The 24,452-nt window shown below is 42.3% G+C and overlaps 1 protein-coding gene across 1 annotated transcript in view; it reads right to left on the bottom strand.

Annotated features, from left to right (window-relative positions):
- The window catches only part of PCCA (propionyl-CoA carboxylase subunit alpha), a 476,636-nt gene that overhangs the window by 265,433 nt on the left and 186,751 nt on the right, over window positions 1-24,452 (bottom strand). Inside the window, exons 13-14 of the mRNA XM_044286403.1 lie at window positions 11,920-12,063; window positions 9,720-9,794 (exon numbers count right to left, since the gene is read on the bottom strand). Coding sequence (XP_044142338.1) covers window positions 9,720-9,794; window positions 11,920-12,063 — 219 coding nt within the window. The remainder of the gene's footprint in view (window positions 1-9,719; window positions 9,795-11,919; window positions 12,064-24,452) is intronic.

The following is a 24,452-nucleotide window of genomic DNA, read 5'->3' as shown; positions in this document are numbered from 1 at the left end:
TTAAAGTTATCACCACTTAAAGTTACACTGGTCAGATTTGCAAAAAATGGCCTGGTCCTTAAGGTGAAATAAGGCTGTGTCCTTAAGGGGTTAAGGTGAAATAAGGATGTGTCCCTAAGGGGTTAAGCATTTTCATTTTTCTAATTCCTGAGAACCCCTTTAAAGGAGTATTCCAATAGAGTGCCCTTTAATCATAGCATTATAGTAAACTCCACTACTATACAAAAAACAACAATGGTATGTTGAAATATGGCGAATATACTATGCAAAAAATCTGCAATGGAAAATGTCTTGCTGTACATAGGATAAAATCCACACATGCAGATTTTGCTGAGGAAATTGCTGCAAACTCTTCACCTGAACTTGTGTCCTGTGTAGCCGTATCCTGGTACCACAGGATGTAGTAAGTAATCTTTATGTAATACAGTAATGGGGAAACAACATAAACTAAACCTTTTGTTTTACGAGTTCAAGGGGTTGTTTGATCCCTAATACAAAAACTAAGGGCCAGAATGTGTTTAAAAGAAAAAAGGAAAAAAGACTGCTCGCCTCTTCTAAGCAGTTCAGTTCCAGCACTGATAGTCCCGTACCCACTTTTTCAGTGTGCCTGCAACTTGTGGACTGGAGGTGGGACGTGCCCTCCACAGACATGTAGCCATTAATTGGTTTAAGTAGTTATGTCTCTGGAAGCAGCACGTGACTGCTGAGGCCAGTTTATAGCCGAAGCAGTGCATACAATGATGGACAAGGCACAGCACTTCTGGTCCACAGTGGACCAGAAGCAGTGGGAACAAGACCATCTGTCCAAGTTAGGGCTTGGACAGCCTCTTTAGATATTGATGATGTATCGCCTAGTGCCCTGGTCCATTGAAATGGTTGATCAGTGGCGGTGCAGTGTGTTAGACCTCCAAAGATTTATTATTGAAGATCAACCCTGAGGCTAGACCATCAATATATAGCGGGGTATTTTGATTATCTCAAGTTATTTGATACTTATATAATAGGGGATGACTATTTGTTTGATGAGAGTCTGACTGCTAGGATCCCTGTACTCAAAATGAACATAATGGCAGGGGATTACTTAAAATAACTGAAAGACCCCTTTAAACCCTTTTAACTCCTTAAGGATCGGGCTCATTTTCACCTTAAGGACCAAGGCCATTTATTGCAAATCTGACCAGTGTCACTTTATGTGGTGATAACTTTAAAACGCTTTGACTTATCCAGGCCATTCTGAGACAGTTTGTTCGTCACATATTGTACTTCATGACACTGGTAAAATGGAGTAAAAAAATTTCATTTTTATTTATAATAAAAATACCAAATTTACCCAAAATTTTTAAAATTTGCAAATTTCCAAGTTTCAATTTCTCTACTATAATACATAGTAATACCTACAAAAATAGTTATTAGTTTACATTCCCCATATGTCTACTTCATGTTTAGATCATTTTGGGAATGACATTTTATTTTTTGGGGATGTTACAAGGCTTAGAAGTTTAGAAGCAAATCTTGAAATTTTTCAGAAATTTACAAAAAAAAAACTTTTTAAGGTCCAGTTCAGGTCTGAAGTCACTTTGTGAGGTTTACATAATAGAAACCACCAAAAAATGACTCCATTCTATAAACTACACTCCTCAAGGTATTCAAAACTGATTTTACAAACGTCATTAACCCTTTAGGAGATACAATTTAAAAATTTCACTTTTTTGGCAGATTTTCCATTTTAATAATTTTTTTTCCAGTTACAAAGCAAGGGTTAACAGCCAAACAAAACTCCATATTTATGGTTCCGATTCCGTAGTTTACAGAAACACCCCATATGTGGTCGCAAACCGCTGTACGGGCACACGGCAGGGTGCAGAAGAAAAGGAATGCTATACGGTTATTGGAAGGCAGATTTTGCTAGACTGTTTTTTTTTTTACATCATGTCCCATTTGAAGCCCCCCTGATGCACCCCTAGAGTAGAAACTCCCAAAAAAGTGACCCCATTTTAGAATCTACGGGATACGGTGGCAGTTTTGTTGGTACTAGTTTAGGGTACATATGATTTTTGGTTGATCTATATTACACTTTTTGTGAGGCAAAGTAACAAGAAATAGCTGTTTTGGCACTGTTTTTATTTTTTGTAATTTACAAGATTCATCTGACAGGTTAGATCATGTGGTATTTTTATAGACCAGGTTGTTACGGACACGGCAATACCTAATATGTATACTTTTTTTTTATTTATTTAGGTAAGTTTTACACAATGATTATATTTTTGAAACAAAAAAAAAAAATCATGGTTTTAGTGTTTCCATAGTCTGAGAGCCATAGTTTTTTCAGTTTTTGGGCGATTATCTTTGGTAAGGTATGATTTTTGCGGGATGAGATGACGGTTTGATTGGCACTATTTTAGGGTGCGTATGACTTTTTGATAGCTTGCTATTACACTTTTTTGTGATGTAAGGTGACAGAAAAATAGCTATTTTTTTTACATCGTACAATATTAAATTTAAAAAAGTATACATATTAGGTAAGTTTTACACAACGATTTCATTTTTGAAACAAAAAAAAATCATGTTTTAGTGTCTCCATATTCTGAGAGTCCTAGTTTTTTTCAGTTTTTGGGCGATTCTCTTAGGTAGGGTCTTTTTTGTGAGATGAGATGATGGTTTGATTAGCACTATTTTGGGGTGCATATGGCTTTTTGATCGCTTGCTATTACACTTTTTATGATGTAAGGTGACAAAAAAATATTTTTTATGGTGTTCAGCTGAGGGTTTAGGTCATGTGATATTTTAATAGAGCCGGTCAATATGGACGGGGCGATACCTAATATGTATACTTTTTATTTATTTTTGTAACAGCTTTTTTAAAACAAAAAAAATGATGTCTCCATATTCTAAGACATAGTTTTAAATTTTTGGGGTGATTGTCTCAGGTAGGGGCTCATTTTTTGCGTGATGAGGTGACGGTTAGATTGGTACTATTCTGGTGGGCTTACGCCTTTTTGATCGCTTGCTTTTGCACTTTTTGTGAAAAATTGTTTATTTAGCACAGTTTTTATTTTTTATGGTGTTCATCTGAGGGGTTAGGTCATGTGAGATATTTATACCACGATACGGACGCGGCGATACCTAATATGTAAACTTGGCATTTAGCCAAGGTGCCTGCACCTGGCGGTAGTGATCGGTAATATACATGAAGTACCAGTACGTCATGTGTCCTTAAGTACCAGGACATCATGCCGTACCGGTACGTCATGTGTCTGCAAGAGGTTAAAGCAAAAGCAATTCCAACTGGCTGCAATCACACATGTAATTTTTATGCAGTTTCTTTAGTCAAAGTGGCTCCAGCAGCAAGAAGTAGTATACGCCCTTACATTATATTCGCCAATCCTTTTAAATTCACTTTTGGCTTAAGGCTCTTTTGATCAAAAGCCACAATTTCAAAAGGAAAATACCACAACAGTGGTGTCACACACAGGATTTAAGGTAGACTGTTGATGCAGAGGTGCATAGTGCTAAGGGCTGTTCCACACGAGCGGATGCCGTACGTGACATCCGCTGCGTGAATGACAGCCAAGACCCGATGCGGACAGCAGAAGCACGGAGCATTAACATGATTGATAATGCTCCGTGCCTCTCTATGATCTCTTTACTAGGAAATCACAGTGAGATAAAGTCGTCACTGTGATTTCGTAGTAAAGAGCTCATAGAGAGGCATGGAGCATTATCAATCATGTTAATGCTCCGTGCTTCTGCTGTCCGCATCGGGTCTTGGCTGTCATTCACGCAGCGGATGTCACGCACAGCATCCGCTCGTGTGAAAGAGCCCTAATAGTTACCAACACTTTGCTGACTGAGCGCATTAAACTCAAAAAACGTATGCTGGCAGCTTTATGGCATGGGTTTCCATGGCCAAGTAGATGAATTCAAGCCTTACATCACCAAACACAATGCCAAGGTGTAAATCGCCACTATTGGACTCTGGAGCAGTCTGATGAACAAGTCTGGGTTTGTCGAATGCAAGGAGAACATTACCTGCCTGACTGAGTAAGGAGCAGGAGGGATAATGTTATAGGAGTGTTTTTCAGGGGCATTTTAGACAGCGACAGCCTCTACATTACTTCGGCGGATCCTCTCACACGTCTTACATTTAGACCATTTTCTGCGCCTAAAACAGGTGTAGAAAATGGTAAATGAGATTGGCCTGCTGGCCTGTCCCTTTCCCCACCCACGCCACACCCACTTTTTTTAGACCTGGCATGAGCAGAGAGAAGTCACAGATTGCGGCAAAAAGGACCTTTGTGCCACAATCTGTGCCAGAAATACACCTAATTTAGGCATATTTCTGTTTGATAAATTACCCCCTTAGTGCATAAAAAATATATATATAATGCACCCAGATAGAAAAGTTGGATTGCTGCAAAACTTGTCAAGCAGTTATGTCATAGGTGTGGCCTGAATAGACACTGGGTCTCACCACAAAAGGACGTAAAAGTGCTTCCCCCACTTCCCTATAAAAAGGCTTGCAGAGGCTATTTTGGGGTAGTGTACCTCTTGGCGAGAGATTGCTGACTGCTAGACATGCCACTACGATGCACTTGAAGACATTTTGCCCAGTTGACTTTGAAAGGGGGCGCATAATTAGACTGAGAGAAGTGCATGGCAACTAGGTTGTTCTGACCTGGATGTTGGGAGATGCTGGGAGCAGTGGTTACATGAGGGCACAGACACATGGCGGATAGGCTCCAGACGGCCCAGACAGACCACCAGTAGAGAGGATCCTTTAATCCACCAGCAAGCACGAGCAGTTCACACAATTTCACTGTCCACGATTCAGACAAAAGTGGGACCTTCATAACACACCCACCTCTCACCAGACCATATCCAGGCACACAGAAGTAAATTTGGTGTCCCGGCGCTCATTACGTATCCTGCCATTGACAGTCAACCACAGTCACCTTTGATTGCAGTGATGTCGTGAATGAGAAACCTAGACTGCTACAGACTGGAACTATATTGTCTTTAGCGATGAATTAAAGGGAACTTGTCATGTGGATATTTGATTATAATCTAACTATTTATATACAATCATTAATTACTAAAAAGTACCTTATAGCAGGGTGGATTTGATTTAAATCAAACAGATTTAAATCACTAGTCAGTAAGGCTTGATTTAAATCATAGTTTTTACATAAAGATTCATATTTGGACAATTTTTTTGTTGTACTTAGGAAGGAGAAAAATAATCATTACCTTAATAATAACAATTTAAATAGTATTTATTCAACTGAGACAATAACATTACAGCATGTTATTTGCTTAAACATCCATGTTTGTTGCAGTGTTTGCATTTTGCACACATGCCTGCCTTACCGATAGGTAAAGGAACTTAATTAAAATATTGCCAAACTGGGTCTCTTTTACGGCCTGCTGCCATTATAGTTTTTTTCCTCCAAGGAAAGAATGTGATAAACCTTAGGTCATACACACAAAAAGATCCAAGACTTGTCTGTCTGTGGCTGTGCAGTACTGTGCTCAGAAAGTTTCACTTTCATTTTGTAGTACTCCTTGTCTGCTTGCCTTTTCCTCCTTACACTTAGTTTCACTTTCTTCTTGTGCAGATCTATTCCACTCCAAACAATCAGAAAAATATTGTTTATATTCTATTCACTGAACTTTAAACTTAGCAGTGAAGGGGTTGATTCTGTATTTATAGGTTTGTAGAAGTTAGGATTAAGATCTTTTTCCCAACTCTTTTCATGTTATAAATTCAGTTTTGAGAACTCCAAAATTAAACCAAGCATCTGTGATAATATCTTGTAGGCAGAGAAACTACCCAGTTAACTTACAAAAACCTCTGGAAGAGCATGACAGTGTGAATGGATTCATGGAATTTAACAAAAAATTCAACATATACAGCCTTATTCTACATAATTAAAAAAGTAATCTTTATTTCATAATGAAATAACCTTTGGATGGTAATATATTTTCCTCAAAAAGCATTTTATATAAAAAAAATCTGATTTAAATAAAAGAAAATCCGATTTAAATAAAAAAACTCTGATTTAAATTTAAAAAAACCTGATTTTTTCAATTTAAAAAAAAATCATTGATTTTTATCCACCCTGCCTTATATGTTTACCTCATAATATACACACAAAGATGCCGTATGCCAACGAGCTGATTTGAGTCCAGCGTATATTTCATTCAGAGCTATAGCCACTCCCCTGCCCACCTGCTGCTGATTCATATTGAAAAAAAAACTATCAAATCGGCAGCAGGTAGGCGGGGAGAGTCAGGAGCTCATGAATATTCAGGACTCATCATTATCAGCTGGAGCTTTTCAATACAAGATGTTGGCAGATTGACTGGGTCAATTAAAGAAAGTGACCCAGCATTTTACTAAGAGAATAAGTCACTTATTTATGTTGCCCTTAGTTAGGACACCATCAAACTGGGGACAGGTTCCCTTTAAAAAGTTCTATTTGGGATCCCACGACAGTGGGGTTCGAGTATGGAGGCCCACAGTTGATACATAGTAACAGTTTATAAGGCTGAAAAAAAAACATCTATCAATCCACTTCAGCCTGTTATCCTGCAAGTTGATCCCCCCCCCCCCCCAAAAAAAAAAAAAAAAAAAAAAAGCGATAGAGATAGAAGCCAATTTTCCTCACTTTCGGGGGAAAAAAATTCCTTCCCGACTCCAATCAGAATAACTCCCTGGATCACTTCTATCCTGCCTTCGCTGTGGAGCAACACATTGCCCCAACTGAAGATCTGGGGAGCCATCACTTATGACATTCATTCACCCCTAGTAGTAATACGAGGGACACTAATAGCTCAGTAACATTTGTTGAATCTCATGGCAGGGCTTCCAACTGGCATTTTTCAGCAGGTTAATGCTCACTCACACACAGCAAGGTTTTCCCAGTTAAGTTTCTGGCAGATAACAACAATTTTTTTGGCCTGCCCGGTCCCCAGATTTATAGCCAATTAAGTATTTATGGGATCAGCTAGGATGCCAGCTTCAGAAACCCATGAGGGTGCAGGATCTACAGACTCGAATACAACATCTGACCATATGAAATGACCATATGAAACCTGTATGACTCCATGCCAAGTCTTATCTCATCTTGCATCGAGGCTAGAGGCAGCCCAACAGGGTACTAGGGCCTCCTTTCAATTGTACAGTTTTCCTCAATAATCTTATCCTTATGCTCGAATACTGTAATCCCTTACATACATCTTCATTGCATTCACACATATAAAGTTTCAATCAATTCCTCCTTGGTACGTTATTTCGTTGTCAATGAATGGACTTCTATCTTTCCTGCTCGATCCACTTTTGGCTTTGACTCAAAAAACTGCATAAAAAAAACTACGACAAAAACCTGTGTGTGCACGCTTAATGGTAAAAAAATAAATAAAATAACACACATTCTCCTAGCTTTAGCTTAAAAAAATGCATCTAAAACTGCCACAAAAACTGCAAGTTAGATCCACCGCCGCTTCTAAATCTACGCCAGCTCCCTTGCTGGCATATATTTAGACCATTTTCTATGCCTAAAACAGGCATAGAAAATCGTCCTTTCTCGCCACGCCCACTTTCTTAGACCTGGTGTAAGCGGCAGGGGTGGGGGGGGGGGGTCACAGATTGTGGCGCAAACTACCTTTGTGTCTCAATCTGCACCAGAAATACACCTAATATAGACGTTTATCTGGTTAGTAAATGACCCCTAATCTGCTGGACTGTGGCCTTGTGGTGTTCAAACTCTTTAGGGATGGTTTTGTAACCTTTTCCAGCTTGATGAGCATCAACAACTCTTCTTCTGAAGTCTTCCAAATAATCCTTGGTCAGTGCCACAATATACTTAACAAGCATGTGTTGTGAAGATCAGACTTTTATCGATCTCTGTTCTTTAAGTAAGAAAGGTCACCCACTCACATCTGTCATCCCAATGATTGAAAACACCTGATTAAAATCACATTCAGATTATCTACCAATCCAAAAGGTAAACTTTTGCATTCACATACACAAGATTTTGGATCATTTTGACTCATTTGCTTGATTCAGTTATCTTCATCTACTTTTAAGATTTGTGATGTGTTTTAGGTCAAATTTTTCAGAAATATAGAAAGTTTTAAAGGGTTCACAAACTTTGAAACACCACTGTATTTATCGACAATTTACTTCTGCAAATCCCAGTTCTTAGGCATAGCAGTTTTATAGGGTGAGCATGTGTGCATTTAGGAGTAACCATATATTTTATTAAATCATTAAAACACCATGGTTAATTGAAAACTCTGTCTAAAGGAGGAACCCTGTGAAAACATAATTATCTTACTTGCAATTAATTCAACACTTAGACACCAAAGATGCTGCTGACTAAGAATATCTGCTCTCATTTTCACAAAGCATCATCAAGCAATAGGCATGATGTCCTTACCACAGTGCTGAAGCCTCTGGCATAATTAAAGTGTATTTTGCCTGGACTGTAACATACCTCGTGAAGCTTGCAGGCATCTCCCACCCTTAATTTTCAATTCACCTCTCCCTTAAAACAACTCCCAGCTCGCCATGTCTACCTGACAAGTGACAGCCCAATCTGATTAAATGCTTGCAAGGGAGGGGACAAGTGGGCCTCCATGACAGGCCAAAAGTGATCACCATGGAGATACATAATTACAGCTGTCAACGCGTCTACTGTCCTGCTGGCATCAATTTGATTGCTCCCAGCAATAATGATAGACAAAGCTTAGTGTGCACTCCCCTGCACCCAATCACTTTATCTATCCCTTGGTCCATTTAGCTGACATGCTACATTCATATAAGCACATAACAGCAGTACATGGAATATTTAAGGCATTGTAATTGTTTTCCTTTTCTCTAGATAGCTTGCAAGTACAAATGTTATTACACAAAACTCCTGCTGCAGCATTAATTGAAGAAAGATTTGGTGGGACATTGTCCGTAGGGGGTACGGTTTTGTCCATTATCACTTGCACTTTCAACAGGTCTCACGTTTGAAAACTGCAAATTGCAGAAACTTGCAAGGGCAAAATGTTTGACATCTTGTTAGCTATTAAAACGTAGAAAAAAATTTGAGGGAAAAAAATCCTGAATAATTAACGTACATTCTAATTCAATGAATCTCTTGCTTGACGTTCACAAGTGATGCTTAAGCACAACCTCTAATTTATGTTTTCTCTTCTAATATTTAGCAAGACATAATGCCTGTTAAATCCTTGCAATTTTTGTTCTACTCACAGGCTTTGAACACAGCATGGAGTCTCTGAGCCAGGAAAGGGTCAGGTCCCATTAGAAAGAATATGGGAAAAACAATTTTAAGAAGTGAAATAAATCACATATCCCATAACATCTTTACATTTTGAATTCCCCCCCTGTTACATGTAAGTAATCAGTCTGAGTAATCTTACACACAGATGGTATTGCCCCTGTCAGTCTCCAAGCAAAACACAGGGTCACAGTTACACCAATTTTACTTTTATTGCACAGAAAAGGGAGACCTTTTTGTTCTTTTTTATGCAGCAGAACATTGATGAACAAACCACTCAAAAAACGTTCAACTTACAAAAGTGCTTTGTCCCCTGTAAAGCCTGTAAGTTAGTACTTATGCTTGTCATGCTAATTATTCCAGCCTCACAGCCATATTGTTTTATCAAAATAGCAATAAATATTGTTAAATTGCAATATATTAACATACCCCTGGCAAATGGTGTGGCTCATCGTACTGAGAAAGACGACCAATGGAGGGGAGGCCAAAAGATTTATATGGATCCTAAAACAGGAAAGTTAAATAAAAAAAAACACAATCAGAACACATATGTTAAGAGCACTACTACCAGTAGCCAATAGAGTTATTAAAATGAACATACAAATTAATTAATTCCAATAAATATAATGAAGGCAAAAATACAACTCTGTTCTGGGATATAGAGTAGGAGATTGAAAACCAACTGTGCATACATGACCATCTTACTGAATTGTCAGATGGACGCAACCAAGGGCAACAGTAATTTAAAAGAAGGAACATGGGGGGACAAGTAAGTGGATAACTCTAAAACACTTTGATATAGAAAACACATGTACAATGCAAAGATGTTTACTTTTAACTAAAGCATCACTTTAGACCATTTAACAGCTTAATACTTCTAGAACGAATTAAAAGAGGTGCAGTAAACATAAAATGGAAAACAAAAAAACATAAAACCTCTAATTATGATCAGAGGATAAACTACTGCATCTGATCAAGACAGACTACTGCAAACAAAAAATGGAAGCATTGCCCAAAATAACCAATCCCAATGCTCATTTCACTTCAACTTACAAAAGGGGTGTCAGAAGTTGATCAGATCCAGTGGCCAGCTCAGGGGTGGACTGGGAATTCAAAGAGGCCCTGGAAAAAACCTAAAAGCGGTCCAATGTTGTAGGCGGGTCCAAAATGACAGAAGTCAGGGCCAACATAAGTAGACAGGGCCAGCAATACTGTAGTGCAGCAGCAAATACTACCCCAACTGGACTAAATACCACAGTCCAGCATATAAAATTGCCACCTCTGCTCCTCAGGACGGTGATGCAATTGAATACAGGAGGGCACTTTCCACCGCCGGCTAGGTATATAAGTACCTGATGCGCCTAGCTTTAATTAATGCTGAGAGCATCAGATCACTATGTACTAGGATAAGGGCTTGGGCATCGGCCAACTGGGGAATTTCCCTGTAGGGTCTATGGCCAGTCCACCCCTGTACCAACTGCATTAGCTTTTATTCATGAGGATCGATATATTGATTGGGCAGAGTAAGGGCTCAAGTACACGACTGTGATCAACCCAGGAAACACAGTCTGCGTGTCTGGCGGATTTCCTGGTCCAACCACGGCTTCCCTAAACTGACTGCACCATAAAACACTGATACAGTCAGTTCAGTTCATCTGAGCTATGGTAGAGCCTTGGAGATCCAGCAGACACACGGACCGTGTTTCCCGGGCTGATTATGGTCATGTGCATGAGCCCTAACTGTGCCTTCACATGAAGGGCCGTTTCTAAAGCCGGGCGACTGCACGAGGTGCTTCACTCCAGCAAGTAGAAGGGGTGCCGTCAGAGTCTACATCTGATCAGTAGCACCTGCAATGGAGATCTAAATAATGCTGCTGTCAGCGAATGGGCGTGTGCTCCCTGTGCTCATCAGCTCCTTGTTCCTGAAGTCTGTGGTCCACTAGGATGGTAATTTCTGAATGCTGGCTGCTTTCACTAGCAGCCAGACAATGCCCGCCTTCTTCTTGTCTCCAGGGCCCTGCAGTTATGTCCACCTCCTAGTGATATCACTGGGCGAGTTACGTGACAAACTTACTTGCCGGCCAGAACCGCCATTAGTGTCACTTAATGCTGTAATTATACACACAAACATAGCAAACTAACTTCACAAAAAAATGAAAGGCTTGAGTTTTCAACTGTGTATCATAGATCAGTAGGGGACTGGGTGCTGAGACCCCTACCAATCGCTAGAACAAGGAGAGAGAAGAGCTTGCATATTTCTCTCTCTCTCCTCTCTGCAGTATACAGTCTCTTATAGAAGTCTATGCACCCATCTCAATTCCGACCTCTGCAGTGAGGAGAGGGCGCGTGCTACGCGAGTGCTTCTCTCGTCTTCTACCGATCGTGTGGGTCTCAGCACTCAAACCCCCCCCCCCCCCCCCTATAAAAACGTTTGATACCATGACATGTTAAAAATAAGTTACTATGATACCAGACTCTATTTTCATTTGATAAGAGTAATATTTTAATTTAATAACTAGTGCAAAAGAAAATTCTCACAGTAATTATCACACTTTCTGAATGTAAATCCTTCTCTTTGACTTTTAGTTATTCCTCATTAAATAGAAAGCATTACAGGCATTCTTTTTACCTCCGCGTAGACGCGACATTCAACTGCCCAGCCATTTATGGGGATATCAGCCTGTTTATGCCTGAGAGAATAGCCCTTTGCAACACGGATCATTTCTTCTACAAGGTCCAGGCCGGTAATACATTCTGTGATGGGATGTTCAACCTACAATGTAAAAGAGAAAGAAAAAGCCAATGAATGGACACAGTAAATACAGAGGAGCAGGTTTATCAAAAAGATATAAAACTGGAGTAAGAGGGTCCTGAAAACTGTGCCATATTTATAAAACCCGATAAATTTGAGGGTAAGTTCACATTATGTTTTTGAATTCCATAGTTCTGCTCTGTTATAGGAGCATAACAATGGAAATGACGGCTGTTCCAGATCCAAAAATGTACACCAATTGTGTCAAATGGACCTCGCTGACTATAATGTAGTTCATAGGATTTCTGTTGAGATGTCCATCTTTTACCAGACAAAACAGCACTGGATGCTGTGCTACCCTAGCTAATCCAACATTACTGATGGAAAATGCGACAGACTCCTAATGGAGTCTCCAATGCAGATGTGAACATAGCCTAACAACATGCTCTTAAAAATTGTCTTAAAGGGGTTGTCTCACATCAGCAAGTAGCATTTATTTTGTAGAGAAAGTTAATACAAGGAACTTACTAATGTATTGTGATTGTCCATATTGCCTCTATTGCTGGCTTGATTTATTTTTCCATTACATTATACACTGCTCATTTCCATGGTTATGACCACCCTGCAATCCATCACTGGTGGTCGTGCTTGCACACTATAGGAAAAAACAACAGCCTATGTGAACTCCCATGGTCCCAGCCACCACAGAGGCCAGCAACTTTTCCTATAGTGTGCAAGCACGACCATCGCTGATGAATTGCTGGGTGATCTTAACCATGGAAACGAACAGTGTATAGCACAGGGCTTGACAAATTTCCTTGGAATCTAGGAGCCCTCCCGTGTATTAAAATCATTGGTGGGCAGTGCCCCCCCCCCCTCCCCGTCATTAAAATCATTGTTAGGCAGTGCGGCCTCCCTCCCAGTATTAAAATCATTGGTGGGCAGTGAGCCCCCCCCCCAGTGTTAAAATCATTGGTGGGCAGTGCGCCCCTCCTCCCCGCTATTAAAATCATTCGTGGGCAGTGCACAACCCCCCCCCCCCCCCCGTATTAAAATCTATGTTGGGCAGTGCACCTCCCTTCCCTCTCCCCCCCCCCCCGTATTAAAATCATTGGTGGGCAGTGCGGCCTCCCCCTTCCCCCCATCATTGGTGGCAGCGGTAGTTTCGATCTGATCGGTTACCATGGCAGCCAGAACGCTACTGAAGTCCTGTCTGCCATGGTCAGTTACTCTCCAGCATTATACTTACATGCGCTGTGGCCGCCCGCCGCTCCTTCTTGTAACTCACAGGTCTGTGCAGCGCATTGCTTATGCTTCTAGCAATGCGCCGCACAGACCTGTGACGATTTACAAGAAGGAGCGCCGGGCGGCCACAGCGCATGTAAGTATAATGCTGTAAAGTAACTGACCATGGCATCCAGGACTTCAGTAGTGTCCTGGCTGCCATGGAAACCGATCGGAGCCCAGGCATTACACTGCTGGGACTCCGATCGGAACTGCCGCTGCCACCAATAATTGGGGGGAGGGCGCACGGCCCACCAATGATGGGGGGAGACGCCCCCTATCGTACCGCCACTCGTCACAGTTCTGAGAAGGAGATGCGCCGCAGCGATGAGGAGCCCGAGTCAGTAGCGGTCCTCTTCACTGTAGTTTGGGACGGGAAGCGTGAGGGGCGGGCCTAGTAGACGTGGACGCAGCGTCTACTCTAAACTTAAAGTGCTACTGCGCCCGGCTGCTGGTGTGCTGGGCCTTTTTTCAAGCAGGGGCAAATATCCAGGCGCCAGGACAAAATTCCTGATCGCCAGGGCGACCTGGTGCCTGAGATTTGTCGAGCCCTGGTAAAGCGTGATGGAAAAATGAATCCAGCCAGCAATGGAGGCAATATGAACAATCACAAAAAATTAGTAAGTGGCTTGTATTAACTTTCTCTACATGATAAATGCCACATACTGAAGTAAGACAATCCCTTTAACAAAAGGAAACTGAACAGTGAGGGGAGATAAAAACAGGTCAGAGATGATGTAGAGCTTTTACCAGGGATTGTCCCACCATAAGAACTTATCTCTTATCCACCGGAAAGGGCATAAGTATCTGTTCGTTGGGAGACCTCAGAGTGGCAGTCATACAGCTCCATTCAACTTTAGTGGACTGACAAAGGAAAGGCGAGTACAGCCCTCTGCTATCTAAGGCCGTCCCATAGAGTTAAATGGAGACCGACATAACCACTGCTCTTCTCACTCCACGCAATTGGGCACCTCATTCTTGTTATTGGCGTTTCCCAACATTTGGGACTCGAGACAATCAGATACTTATACCGTGTCCTATGGGTAGAGTGTGAGAGTTTTTATGAGGGTAACAAAGCCATTAAGAGCAGGCATGTCCAAACTGCGGCCCTCCAGCTGTTGCAAAACTACATCTCCCAGCATGCCCTAATAGCTGTAAGCTATCCAGGCATGCTGGGAGTTGTAGTTTTGCAACAGCTGGAGGGCCGCAGTTTGGACATGCTTGCATTAAGAGTTTTCTGTGCTGCAATATCATTATGTCCAAAATATGAATATAATAGAATCTTAAAAGGATTTTCCGAGATTTTAATACTGATGACTTATCCAGGATCCCCGTCGTTCAGCTGTTTGTACAGCGGCTGTCCGCGGTATTGTGCTCAGTCCATTGAAGTGAATAGGGCTGAGCTGCGCCTAGGCCATGTGACAGATAAACGTGTCGTCACTGGCCTCGGGAAAGCTGAGAGAAGGCCCCAGCACTACTGCGAGTGCCACTGCCTTCTCAAACAGTTGATCAGCGGGGGACCCGGGTGTAGCTCATCAGATACTGATGACATATCCAGAGGATACATAATCGTATTAAAATCTCTGAAAACACCTGTAACACTGCAGAGACCACCAGAGGACATCAGCAAGGGACCTCTGTAGATTATCAATTATGAGTATACAAAGTATTTCTGTATTTTAATTTTAATGCTTCAAGGGGGATATCTTATTGTTAAAAAAAGCTTAGTTTTAAGCTGGGGCTACACAGAGACTTTGGTTGTGACACACTGTGCGTGACCAAATACTGAATCATCAGTAATGAATGTGCATAGTGTCATGTTGTGACCCACAAGATTTCATGACCTGTCGGTGTCAAAATATCCAACCCGGCTGGATTTCTCGCGACTGTTAGGTCGCGACACAACCCTATTTACTTTTCTTACTTGGAATTTAGGCTCTGTTGCTCTGGCATCTCAGGTCAAGAGTGGGAAAAGCTCTAGCAATGGCCAAGGACCCAAGGCAGTGGTTTGAAATGCACCCCAATAATTCCTAAATGCCAATATTCATAAACCTGATAATGTAGCGCTGCATAGCATATAAATGATGTTTTGCTAGTGGCTATTATGTAAAGGTGTGACTGAACATGCTAACAAGACTACACTTATGTATTTCTTCAAAATGTGTCTTTTTTACAAATTCATTGATTGCCAGCAGAGTCTTGCTAAATTTCTAAAAACTGTACATTAATCTAGCAATCTGTTATGTTTTACAGGTTGAGGAAGCTTATCATCATGCTGCTCTGTTATACTCAACACGGCAAGCCTGGCAGCAGCTTATGATTTCCTGTATGACTAGTTTACTCTAAATCTTAGCCATTCGCCTGCTTTCACTAACCTGTCCTGACAAGCAACCAGATTAGCGTAATCTTACATCAGCGCAGTGTAGCAGAAATGAGCAGATGGATCCTTCAGGTTTTTTCCCTCTAGATGTTTCTGTATAATGCTTAGCATGCATAATAGCAGAGATGGACCGGAGGTCTTATCAGCAAATTACTGTTAATGGTTTGGGAAGATGCCATTGTGGGAATGACCCCAGCTTTTCACACCACGTTTATGGAGGCTGGCTTACAGTGTGTGCTATTCTCTGAAAATATTTACCAGCATATGGGCAGCATAAGGAATACTACTAACCGCCAATCCAGCTCCAATATAAAAAGGTGTGCATGTGTGTGTGTGTGTGTATATATATATATATATATATATATATATATAGATATATATAGATATATAGAGAGAGAGAGAGAATGCAATAGGAGCCGCACTGCGAAAAGCGTACAGGTGGAGTGCCAGCGGCTGTGAAGGTGGTCCCCCTTCAAGGCATACAGTAGAAAGAAACTCCACGGCACTTCCCAGGCGTAAAAATAAAGACGATTTTTATTCACCAGACAGCAACGTTTCGATTCTTTTCTTTGGGATCTTTCTCAAGCAGTGACAAACATACTAGTGTTGAGTGCTTTTTATACAGCTTAACATATTTAATCAATCAAGTTCCAAATTATCTCAATTAAAGTATATATGTGATATAGTGAAAATACATAACCAAAACAGTGAGTATATAGTCTACATCAATCATGTACCTTATATGTAATATCAGTATATTAAATATACATTTTACACCGAAAAACATACAAATTTGTGATAAATCAAAGCAAAATCGACATGATTAGTGATTACATCCATATGGTCATGATTTAATTATAATAAATGTGCAGGTGTACCTGTTAAAAACAATCATAATCCAGGAAGGTCCTGAGGCGAACGTGGAGAGCGAACCGCATGGAATTCAGCGTGCCTCTATTGTATCTGCGCATGTCATAGGACCTTAAAGAACCATCCCGTCATGTGATCAACATTCAGATCACATGATCGCTTTAGCCATGTTGTCTTATCACCGCCCCTTATTAAAGCAGCGTCATGCGTTCCAGAGTGGAGCGCAGAGCGTCAGCGTGCGTGAAAAATATCTCCTAAGAGAACAGACTGTGTTCCAACAATCAAGTGAAGCGCAAGCGTCTCCATGGAGACCAGCGCCCACATCTAGGGGCCGATCAGTCCCAGTGTACACTGCCAAACACAGGTCAGATTGCAGCGTACCGCAGAACCAGCGCAGGGGGGCGTACCCGGGATGTGGCATCAGATCTGGGAGAGGTGAAACGTAACTTAGTATATATTTTTAAAGTATCAAGAGGAATACCTCAATCTGCCACTTGGGGAACATTGTATTTGCACACTACACAGCAAATTGTCATATTAGAATAAATTTTTCCCCAAATATGTGGCACATACCCCTAGTCTTGCGAGGAGTCGTATCTGTGAGTCATGTGTGTGTAACACAAGTCCACAGTTCGAACTGCCATCATTGTCAGTGAACACCCATCCCTGGGAGTTAACATGATCAAATGATAGCTACATCCTCTAGATTACGGGGAATAATGTTCTGTCCTAATGTGAAATCATTAATAAAAGCACCCATCCCAGTTCATAACCCATCCAGGTAGGCACCACCCACTAACGCCATATCTGCTAATACACACGGAACGTGTTTACGATCAGTTCCAGGTAAGGAGCATAAACAGAGAGCGGTACGGCACCTACGCGGATGACCTATCACAATATATCCAATGACAGAGTTATCAATGAAATATAGGGGCTTTATTTAATTGATATAAATATGTCTTGAGAAAGTTGAAATAAGTGATAAAATCTCTACAAAAAGTAATTGGCCTATCTTGAGAAGTGGATTCAATGAGATTGAGGAGTTTAAACTCCCTCCCCTTATGTCATATAAACGACCTAAAAATTTGAAGGACAAGCTGGTACACACAGACATTGGTCCACAACGTCTAAGTGGACAAACATATTTACGCTGTCCCAAGCTAGGTAGTTATCCTTGCTTGAATTGTGTTAACTGTCGTTATATGCACATTGTGCAGATGAAAAAATATACATACACAAATCAATGCAAAAAACGCCCCAAAATGATACGCAACTGACAATACTAGCTAATTCCTCAGGCCGATGTTAAAAGCTGAGAACGTCGCCAATATCTTCCAGTCAGGAACATATCGGAGCCCCTCATGCACCACGTCACGGTGTCTCAGCACGCAGGGGGTCATACCACTAAACTGCCCGTGGTGTGTGAACAGGGTCTGAATCAGTGCTAGAAACCAACTCACAGCCAGACTCTCACATGCCTCCATAGTGGTATCACCAATGCACTGTGAGGTAGGATAAAGCTGTGAGCCGCACCCACAACAGACCATGTGACACAGAAACTTCCAGGTGCAAAAGAACGTTACCAACAAAATAAAGGGGCACATTGCATACACATAAGGACACAAACTCACTGAAAAAAGTGGCCTAAACGTGTGAAAATGCTCCATACCCAGATACTGTAGCGTGTCTATAACCGGGTGAGCAATTTGAGATTTTGTCTTTATGTGTATGGAATGTGCCCCTTTATTTTGTTGGCAACATTCTTTTGCACCTGGAAGCTTCTGTGTCACATGGTCTGTTGTGGGTGCGGCTCACAGCTTTATCCTACCTCACAGTGCAGTGGTGATACCACTATGGAGGCATGTGAGTCTGGCTATGAGCTGTGCGCTGCGATTGGCCAGCACTGCAGCAAGGGACACGCCTCCTACAAAAAATCAGTCCAGTACAACAGACGGAGCTGAGACACCGGAGCCTATACCGGGCGAACGGAGCGGCGCCCAGGCACACTAGTAAGTGCAGGGGGACCCCTGGGCGCAGCTCTGCCCACAGATAGAGTTCGTTTTTAGTTTGTATACGAGTGAAAGGTCCTCTTTAAAGATGCACTGAATGTACCAAACATTGTGGAACATATGATACATTTAACAGAAATGACTGGAAACCAGGCTGCCAGCAAAGCTGAATTTTTTACCTCAAAACTGACCTCATGATAAATGTCTCCCATTGTGCTGCAAAAAAAATGAGATGTTTGCAATTCAAAATGTTTGGCTCTATACACCACCACAATGTATTTGAAATGAAATAAACAAGACTTTAACTGCAGACTGTCAGCTTTAATTTGAGGGTATTTACATCTAAATCAGGTGAACGGTGAAGGAATTACAACAGTTTGCATATGTGCCTCCCACTTAGGTTAAGGAACCAAAAGTAATGGGACAGAATAATAATCATAAATCAAACTTTCACTTTTGAATACTTGGTTGCAAATCCTTTGAAGTCAATTACAGCCTGAAGTCTGGAATCATCACCAGACGCTGGGTTTCATCCCTGATGATGCTCTGCCAGGCCTCTACTGCAACTGTCTTCAGTTCCTACTTGTTCTTGGGGCATTTTCCCTTCAGTTTTGTCTTCAGTAAGTGAAATGCATGCTCAAATCGGATTCAGGTCAGATGATTGACTTGGCACATTGCATAACATTCCACTTCTTTCCCTTAAAAAACTCTTTGGTTACTTTTGCAGTATGTTTTGGGTCATTGTCCATCTGCACTGTGAAGTGCCATCCAATGAGTTCTAAAGTATTTGGCCGAATATAAGCAGATAATATTGCCTTGCCCACGCCATAACACTACCACCACCATGCTTCACTGATGAGGTGTTATGCTTAGGATCATGAGCAGTTCCTTTCCTTCCCCATACTCTTCTCTTCCCATCACTCTGGTACAAGTTAATCCTGGTCTCATGTGTCCATAGGATGTTGTTCCAGAACTGTGAAGGCTTTTTTAGATGTCGTTTTGGCAAACTCTAATCTGGCCTTCCTGTTTTTGAGGCTCACCAATGGTTTACATCTTGTGATGAACCCTCTGTATTCACTCTGGTGAAGTCTTTTCTTGATTGTTGACTTTGACACGCATACATGTTGTGAAGGGAGTTTTCTTCACCAGGGAAATAATTCTCTGGTCATTCAGTGGTCATTCAGTGGTCTTCAGAGTCTTTTGGTGTTCCTGAGCTCATCGGTGCGTTCCTTCTTTTTAAGAATGTTCCAAACAGCCGTTTTGGCCTTGCCTAATGTTTTTGCTATCTGTCTGATGGGTTTGTTTTGTTTTTTCAGTCTAATGATGGCTTGACTGATAGTGACAGCTCTTTGGATCTCATCTTGAGAGTTGACAGCAACAGATTCCAAATGCAAATAGCACACTTGAAATTAACTCTGGACCTTTTATCTGCTCATTGCAATTGGGATAATGAGGGAATAACACACACCTTGCTATGGAACAGCTGAGAAGCCAATTGTCCCATTACATTTTGTTCCTTAACAAGTCGGAGGCACATATGCAAACTGTTGTAATTCCTACACCGTTCACCTGATTTGGATGTAAATACACTCAAATTAAAGCTGTCAGTCTGCAGTTAAAGCACATCGTTTTCATTTAAATCCATTGTGGTGGTGTATAGAGCCAAAAATGTTACAATTGTGTCGATGTCCCAATATTTATGGACCTGGCTGTACATTGTGGAAGCACTCATTAGTACAGGAGGCGCAGGATGCATTGCGCACGGCACCACTATGTGCTGGCATTACGCACTGATCCCTGATCCTCTTCGCCTGGCTCAGGCGCTGCACTAGGTCCTGCCAGGTTACAGTTTAAGGATGTAGTGCTTGTAGGCATGCATTATTACCTGACTCTGTGTGGTGTCAGGATGCAGTACAGCACTGGGACCAGGACACAGTGCTGTGCAGAAGAGCCAAAGTGGTGGAGGCAACAGGAGGTGGAGAGGTAAGTAATTTTTCTTTGTCTGCTCTAAGATCTGCATTTGGGCGATGCACGGGTTGGGTGGGGGTTATAGGGGGCGACCGTGGTCGGATTTGGGGGCTGTATAAATTTGGGGCCTGATATGAGGTCTCTATAAATCTGGGGTATGATCTGAGGTGTATATGAATTTGTCATTCTGCAACCTGATGGTCAGGAATATATACATTAGATAATTGAGGTCTAGAAAAGAAAAAATGCTATATACACACATACCTAGTACTGCCCTGGCCCCTTTGATTACATGCAGTTGCAGAGCTGTGGGGGCGTGCAACAACATACTGTGACTGTTCTTCTCATGAATATTTGGAGGTGTCAGCTAAGACGGCCTTTCCCCTCCTCCAGCACTGTCTTGGCTCTCTTTGCTGACACAGATACATCTTCTCATGCTGCAGCTCTTCCCAGTTACTGACCTCACACAGACATTCTTTCTTATGGTTGCTCTGCTGGCCACTTACATCTTGCATTTATACAGGCAAAGTATTTCACCTGTTCCAGTACAGTAATCCCCCCCCCCCCCCCGAGAGAGGGGTCTAACGTCATGTTTAAATCTCCCATGCAGATTACTCAAGCTTGTGGATAAGTGGCTGCAAATGTAGCAGTCAAGTGTAGAACCTGCATAGAGCCTGGGGATGGGTTATAGATCCCTATTAATGTATATTGTACATTGTCAATTAGAGAATGGACAAAGACATATCTGCCTTCTGAATAAATTACCAAGTCTTAACTCCCAGCGCAATTGTTTGTGTACTGTGGGGATTCGCTCTGGTAGTTAGGCAAAGTACAACTTCTTGGTTCAAAACATCAGTTTATTCACATGTGAAAAGCAAAACAAAAATGCAAGTTGCTTGGTGATCGTTCATACACATGAAAAGTTCATATAGAAAACAGTCACCTTTTCTCCTGGGTGTTACTTCACACCCTGTTGGAAGTTCTGCGTTGTCAAGTTCACAAGCAGGCGTTAGGCAGCCTGTTGGCCCTCACAGGGGTCTGAGCCCTCCAGCCCGGATAAAGCCGCGGATCCCAACACAGCCCTCAGACCACAGCACACAGACCTCCTGAGCTCCGCTGTCAGACGGAGGTGATCCTTCCCACCTGGCAGTGCTGGCTGGTTTTTATGCCTGGCAAAATCCGGCCTGGAACATGGGGAGTAGTCACCCACCCGGCACTTTGACTACTCCCGGTAAGAGCCGTCCCGGATCAGCTATTACAGCCATACTAAGTATCAAGGTGTCAAACAGCAACTGCTAGCCGACACATAAAAAGCAGTACCTTCCTTGTACCTTTTTACAGTACTACAGGGGTGTGGAAATTTTTTAAAAAACTACTTGTCAAAGGACTAAAGCGGGGGTTCGATCTACTTGTCCCTCATGACAATCTACTTGTCCGGATACAAAAAATAATTTTAAATAAAAACCATATTTCAATGCACCGCCACGCTTCCTTATGCAGGGAGGTGGCTGGCTTGCGTTCCAGTCTTTGTGGTGTGAAATTACTAAGTTTAGTCCTTGTTCACACCAGATGATTCTGTCCAGAATGCACTACATCTCAGCCGACTCACTATGTTGTGGGGCAGGAGGGGGGCGTGACGAAGTGAATGGCACCGTAGCCACAACCGCAGGCGATTGGATGCACGGGATGGCAAGGCATAAATATGCCTGAGGTCCAGTCAAAATGCTGCTTGCAGCATTTTGTTTGGACTGGACCGCAGGCATAATGTGCCTTGCGATCCTGTGCAGCCATTGGGCATAGTTATGGTGCCAATCACTTTAACAGACCACTACCCCCCCCCCCTCCTGCCCCACAATATAGTTAGTTAGTCGGCCGCAGTGCGATGCAGTGCATTCTGGACAGAATCAGGCCAGAACGCACTGCCTGGTGTGAACGAGGCCCTAATGTGATCACAGCTCACTGTCAGAGGTCGGGTGTCGGGAATGTTTCTACAATGTTTGCATTGGTGGGCAGTGCGCTACTGAAGTCCTGGCTGCCATGGTCAGTTACTCTGCAGCATTATACTTACATGCGCTGTGGCCGCCCGGCGCTCCTTCTTGTAGCTCGGCCGCCCGGCGCTCCTTCTTGACTTCAGTAGCGTCCTGGTAACCGATCGGAACTGCCCACCAATGCAAACATTGTAGAAACATTCCCGGCACCCAACCTCTGACAGGGAGCTGCCGTCCGCGCAATTAACCCCTCAGGTGCTGCGGATGTCTGCGCCCTGTCAGAGGTGCGTCCTCATCACCATGGGAACACCTCAGGTTTAGAATATACCATCGGATCAGAGTTATCTGCAATCCGATGGTATATTTTAACTTCAAGCGTCCCCATCACCATGGTAACGCCTCTCCACGCCCAGCTCGTCGCCGATCCACTGCTCCGATAAACAAAGCCATCTCAGTACTGCTACTTGCCTGCAGCAGGGCTAAGCTACTGAACAAACTACCTGCCCGTCGCCTGGAACTGCATGTCCCGGGCGTCGGGCGATACGATTTTCACACCCCTGTACTAACAGGGATACTCCTCTCGAGTGATGATAATTAGCACTTTTACTGTAGCATGTAACGTGTATAGCTAACCGACAGCAGTGGTGACAGTGTCATGATCTTCAGTATTAGGGCACATGCACACGACCGTATGCCCTCCGAGACATACGGTCTGTAAGGGGCCATATGTCCCGAAGCTGCATACATCGTGCGCTTGGGAGCGCATAGCATCATATGTTACTATGATGCTGTGCACATCGGGCGGCCCGCGGGACTATTATCCCGCACTCATATGATCTTATGAGTTTGGGACAATAGCCCCGTGGGTGGCCCGATGCGCACAACATCATAGTAACCTATGATGCTGTGCGCTCCCATGCGCATGATGTATGCCGATCCGGGACAAATTGCCTGCTCACGGACCGTATGTCTCGGAGGGCATACGGTCATGTGCATGTGCCCTAATACTGAAGATCATGACACTGTCACCACTGCTGTCAGTCGTTTGGCTGCAGAAGCCACATGACCCAGGTTAAACCAGATCTTGACACAGGAAGATCACAGACCTGTGGCACTCAGAGGGAGAGATGGAGCTACAATACACCGACAGGGATCAGGTAAGTAAAATTCCCACCACAAGTCAGAGCACATTCGGGGTCTGCAGAAAAGGTCTCCAGGAGTGAACAACCCTTTTAAGCATTAATCTACTGAGCATTTACATAGCGACATCTTTAGATAATTATAAAAAAAGAAATTCTAACCGATGCTAAATGATTCTTATCAGATAACATTAAAATGTTTTTTGTTGGCTAAGAGTCAACTCTTTTAAAAACAATGACTTTTGGAGCTTTTATTTTTGTATAATGCAGAAGAATATCTGGTTTCACAAGAATCCCTAATATTGTATTGTTTGGAAAAAACGGAATGTAAAACATTTAATCTGACCGCTTTCAAAACAGATCACTGGACCAAAGTTTTGAAATGTTTTTGACCAATTCAATTACTGCAAAAAGTAGTAGAAATGTCTGTAGTTCACAGAAGATATGGCAACGTGAAGCATAAAGGTAAGTGTTACATCGTGTTCTATTGTGCTGAATAGTACATCCCTAAAACGTGGATAAATGAAAATACATTTAACATTGCTCGAAGATAAGTGTCAAAAACAAAAAGCAAATGCTAATACTTGTTCTTACAGTGTCAGTTTAAAGTGAACCGGTCACCGGGATTTTGTGTATAGAGCTGAGGACATGGGTTGCTAGATGGCCGCTAGCACATCTGCAATACCCAGTCCCCATAGCTCTGTGTGCTTTTATTGTGTCACAAAAACGATTTGATACATATGCAAATTAATCTGAGACGAGTCCTGTA

This window comes from Bufo gargarizans, chromosome 3, assembly GCF_014858855.1.
Source record: "Bufo gargarizans isolate SCDJY-AF-19 chromosome 3, ASM1485885v1, whole genome shotgun sequence".
NCBI classification, from domain to species: Eukaryota; Metazoa; Chordata; class Amphibia; order Anura; family Bufonidae; genus Bufo; species Bufo gargarizans.
This window is presented reverse-complemented; position numbering and strand designations above follow the sequence as displayed.